Genomic DNA, 5,563 nt, shown 5'->3' with positions numbered 1-5,563 from the left:
TGCACCTTTATTTCTGGCTCAATTACTGGACTACCTTCAACAGCAATGTAATGTGACCTGAAGATACTAAAAGTGGGTCACCTTGATAGTGAAGATGCTGAAAAGTTTCAAGAAGTTGTAAAGCACCATAAAAATTTAGAAGTGGTCTCAAAATACAATTATTCAATCTAATTCACATAGCTGTGTTAAGTCATACATTTTACATAGTTGGTTTCATTATTATTTACAATAGAATCTTAACATTTGTAATTATCATTAGCAATGTGACCTGAGATGCTTTAAACTAACTTATGCATATCAGTAATTCTCTTTGATGTACATTTGGCTGGTATTTGTTCATTTATAATGAGGTTTGGAGCCCACTCATTGCACAATGATAGCACAATCTCACTATCATAACAAAAGCCCACATACACAATGCATGCATACCGTATAGCGGAAAATTTTCGTGGCCCAAAATTTTTGTGGATTTCGCGTTTTTTGAAAACCCACGAAAATAAAATCTGCGAAAATTAATTTACGGTTTAAGATGGCCGAATTGTAAAAAAACCACGAAAATTAAAGCCACGAAATTTATTTTTGGATGAATCCACGAAAATTTTAGGCCATGAAAATTTTCCGCTATACAGTAGTATGGCACAATCATTATTCCACAGTTAGTTTAAATGAGTTGAACTATGTTTGAAGGTGTCCACACTATTTGGAACTCTTTGGGCTTTGCCTTTCGATTCCAAATAGTGTGGACTCCTTCAAACATGATTTAACATATATAAAAGTGGGTCACCTTGATAGAAAACTTTCAGAGAGTTATACAACGCCATAAAAATTTAGAAGTGGTCTCAATTAGGTCTGAAACTTATGATAGGAACTTTATTCAATGTTTATCAGAACTAATATATCAACCATGCTTCCAGCAATTGCATATCAAAGACTACTCATGTACAGATACCCCTGGTACATCATCCACTTCATTTAATGGTGTCCATTCCTTACTGTCTGCATTCTTCCTCTCTCCTTATCCTGTCACACTTAGATTGAATAAGGTTACATTTGATTCTAGTGATCCTCTAGCTATTAACACTGAACAACAATCAAAATCACTTGATGTAGCTCTACTTAATACACCGTAACACGATTCATCTCATATTCTTGAGTCTAATTTTCTTCCTCAGTACATTGTATTGAAATCATTGAAGATTAGGAGCAATGATGCACTCTGTTTATTTTCTACAGTGAAATCAATCAAAGTAGATGAGATCACTATTGATATTGACACTGATAGTTTAAGATCATTGCTCAGTTACATGTCAGCAAATGATTCGACTCTTTTTATTAATGAAAAAGACATACATCAGTCCACTCTTGCTCTTGAGATAATTTCAATTCACTGTCACCAACTAAACCACCTTACCTTCAATTGATAGTAAAGTACAGTGGAGATGATCCTTTACCAATATTGTATGATACTTGGAAGAGATGTGGTGCTATCAAACTGAAGAAAACTGTAATAGTTAATAAGTATGGTAAGAAAAAGTATCTTGAAGAGATGGTGTGAAACTAATAGATTGATTGATATTTGATGTCTCAATTAAGAGCTAGTTAACAACTTAAATGTTAATACTTAACTTAAACATTTTATGAGTTGTGTTCATATTTATGTATATCATACATTAGCATCAATTAGTTATTTAGTTATTTAACAGTATATGGGCACATAATTAACATTATAAACATTTTCATTTTTATTAATTTTGTGTAAAAGACAGAAAATAGAGGAAGAAAGATATCTAAGCTATCACTGACATTAAAGATTCAGCAAATTCTCTTGTTTAAAGTTAAGTGCAAGTACTAATTAAAACAAAGGATATTTAAACACTATAACCCTACAAAAACATTGTAAATAATTAACTGTAACCATGCACAATAAATAATGTGTACTATGCAGTTGCGTGTATATTCAATGCATTGTAAACTGTTGTCAAGTTATTGGTTATCCTGCCTATATGTGCCATTTATGAGATTATAAGGCTAGCATTACATTTTTATTAACTATTATTTGCTAAGCATGTCAGTGTGTATGTAGAACATGTGCCTGATTATTTTTATCTTTTCCTCTCTCTCTCTCTCTCTCTCTCTCTCTCTCTCTCTCTCTCTCTCTCTCTCTCTCTCTCTCTCTCTCTCTCTCTCTCTCTCTCTCTCTCTCTCAGTTAATGATAATCATGAGGTGTGTATAGTGTATGGATAATAAATTCCTAATATGGTAACAATGAATAACTAAAAAAACTGATCACACAAGATGTCATTAGAGGACAAGTGTTGGGTTGCTTTTAAAGGAGATCATGAAGAAGCTGTTCGATTACTACCATTAGTGAAGAAACCAAACAAGATTAAAAGAGCACACATATGGGATAATACTAGTTTACTTCATTTGTCTTCGTGGTATGGCTGGTTAGATGTTACAAAAGATCTTATCACTAAATATCACTGTGACCCACATGAAAAAAATGGTGGAGGTCAGACTTGTCTTCATTGGGCTGCAAGAGGTAATTCTGTTGATGTGATGAGATATCTCATTGATGAGTGTCACTGTGATCCAAAGGTTCCCGATAAAAATGGAGGTACTGTTCTTCACACAGTAGCTAATCATGGATCACTTGATTTCATGAAGTGCTTGATCAACTCTCATCATTGTGATCCAAAGGCTACTGACAATGAGGGTGAGACTGTTCTTCACTGTGCTGCTAGACACATTGATGTTGTAATGTATCTCATTAATGAGTGCCACTGTGATCCAATGGCTACTGACTTTAACAAAAGAACTATTCTTCATGAAGCAGCAATTTGGAATTCACCTGATGTAATCAAATATCTAATCAATGAGTATAACTGTGATCCAATGGCTGTTGACAGGTGGGAGCGGACACCTCTTCACCTTGCTGCGGCTATTTTTCGTGGTAATCCTGCAGCTGTTGAATATTTATTATCAACAGGTAAATGTGATCCATTGATTAAAGATATTGACGGGGACACACCATTTAAACTAGCTAAGTAGAGTGGGGATACTGATACTTTTTCTGTCTTTAAGAAGTTTGGTGGCATTAAATCATCCCATCCAATTGATTCTTATGTTAACGTCCTCCTTGTGGGTAATCCTGGAGCTGGTAAAAGTACTCTTAGTCATGTCATCAATGACACAGCTAGTTTTACTCTTCTTGGTTCTTTTAGAAATGTTGGAGGGGTAGTGCCCTGTACTGCTGGTATCATTCCTTATAAACTAAAACACAGGACACTGGGTAACATCATTCTTCATGATTTTGCTGGTCATTCTGAATACTACTCCAGTCACAGTGCTGTCATTGAGAATCTGTTACAAGGTTCAGGCGGTGTGTTCCTGATAGTAGTCAATATATTGGAGAAGGAACCAGTCAAACAACTTCATCAGTGGCTAACAGTTGTTGGAAATGAAGCACAAAAAGCTCTTAATCAATGCCATTTTATTGTAATAGTCAGTCATGTGGATGAGATATTTATTCCTTTTGAAAGGAGAAGGAGAAAGGAGGAAATACAGGAGATTATTGTAAGGGAAAGGTGTGATAGTGTCTTCTTAGATTGTCGTAAGCTTGGTGGGAGTGGTGTGGATTCCTTCTTTAATAAGCTGTCTAGTGCCTGTGAGTCCATTCGTAGTACAAGTGGAAGGAATTTGAGTCTTTATTGTCACATGATGTATGGTCTACTGGAGGAAAGGAAAGAGAATATACTGACCTTCTCTGATGTAATGTCTGCTGGTAAGGACAATGACGATTACTTTATACCAAATAAGAGAGAAGATGTCTTGGATGTTCTTGATTCATTGCACTCAACTGGTTTGATCAGTGTTCTTAAAAGTGAAGACAAGGTATGGGTTGTTGTGAATAAGGGTATACTACTAACTGAGGTGAATGGGATTCTCTTTGCTCCAGAGACATTCAAAGAACACGTTGACATTGCTAGCAATATTGGTATTGTTAGTGTGTCTGGTCTGACTAGACTCTTCCCTAAATATGATCCTGACATGTTGATCTGTTTCCTAAAGAACATGGAACTCTGTCAACAAATCAATCCATCTTTCCTAAGAATGACAAACCTTCATCAGTTAGCAGTGGAAGAGGAGGAGGAGGGAGGGAGAGAAAGAAGAGGAGAAAGGTTGCTGTTCTTTCCGTGTCTTTCGTCTACTGATAGACCTGATGAGATGACTAGTCAAGTGTACCAGTTTGGTTGGTGTCTACAGTGTACTAGTAAACATCATTTCTTTCCTCCTCGATACTTCCACGTCCTCTCATTACGTCTCGCTTACAAAATGGCTCTACCTCAAGAAAATGACAAGTTAAATCGTTACTGTACATTTTGGAAGAATGGACTTTATTGGTCTAATGGTCATGGTGTAGGATCACTGGTAGAGATTGTAGATGAGAGCCAGTGTGTACTAGTAATAATGTTCTGTGAGAAAGGTTACAGTGACAATATGGTGTCACTAAGAAGAGATGTGATAGGAGAGGTAATGAGTGTTTATAAAGAATCCTGTCCCAGTCTAGAGGTAAAAGAGTTAGTTATTGATCCTAAAGAACTAGCTTATCCAATGAATACACCAAGAGAAAGGACAGTGTATAGTGTAAAAGCTGTACTCTCAGCAGTAGTTGAACAACGACCATTTCTTGTCACCACTGGCACTAGACGTACAGAATTGAAGGAAATCCTACCTAATGAATCATTATCAGATATTAGTAACCTGTCACTATTAGGAGGACGTGATATTAAGGTAAGAATTAACACACACAAACTATTTAATGCATTTCAAAGGTCACATCTTAAATGTAATTAATTGCTTATCAAAACACTCTGACTTCTTACTCATAATTGTGGGTTGTCACTGTGTGGCTTTTATATACTTGTACACCTGTTCAACTCACCTTTCAGCAATACCAAATATCAGTTATTATTATTGTACAGGAAGTGATTGAAGTAACTGAAAAATTCAAGACACCATTGACTCCAATAAAGCTAGGTATGTTATAATATGTACTATCACAATTGTCAAGTAGTGGGAGTGTAGACTGTACAGAGTATACCCACACATTATTAATTATTATTTTTATAGATATTAAAGATCTTGATATTGTCATTAAAGAATTAACATCAGATCAACACTTGTCCTGTTCTGTATGGCACAGACTAGGTCTACAGTTAGGATTATATGATCCTAGACTAGTGGATATAGATGAGAGACACAGAGGAGATCCAGTAAAATGTTTCCATGTTTGTATGTCTGCCTGGTTAAGAGGAGAAGATAAAGTGAGAGAGAAAGGAGGTCCTAGTTGGTCATCATTAGCTACAGCACTGGATACAATAGAAGGGAAATCTATTGCTACTAACATTAGAGATAAATATTGTACATCAAACCAGTTAATTGCCTAGTTCTTTTGTTTATTGAAATTATTATTTTCTATTATCACTTATTTTGTTAAGATGGCTGCCTATAGTATCTTACTTTGTTCTGTTTATAACCAATAATAATACCATGATCATC

General features: G+C 35.4%; 1 protein-coding gene across 1 annotated transcript; it reads left to right on the top strand.

Annotated features, from left to right (window-relative positions):
• Positions 1-2,504: 2,504 nt before the first annotated feature.
• LOC105314272 (26S proteasome non-ATPase regulatory subunit 10-like) lies at positions 2,505-3,052 on the top strand. The gene is made up of 2 exons (XM_011408354.1): positions 2,505-2,543; positions 2,600-3,052. The coding sequence occupies exons 1-2, from the start codon at positions 2,505-2,507 to the stop codon at positions 3,050-3,052; spliced, it is 492 nt and encodes a 163-aa protein (XP_011406656.1).
• Positions 3,053-5,563: the final 2,511 nt, after the last annotated feature.

The sequence above is a fragment of the Amphimedon queenslandica genome, unplaced genomic scaffold, assembly GCF_000090795.2.
Source record: "Amphimedon queenslandica unplaced genomic scaffold, v1.1 AMPQUscaffold_13024, whole genome shotgun sequence".
NCBI classification, from domain to species: Eukaryota; Metazoa; Porifera; class Demospongiae; order Haplosclerida; family Niphatidae; genus Amphimedon; species Amphimedon queenslandica.
This window is presented reverse-complemented; position numbering and strand designations above follow the sequence as displayed.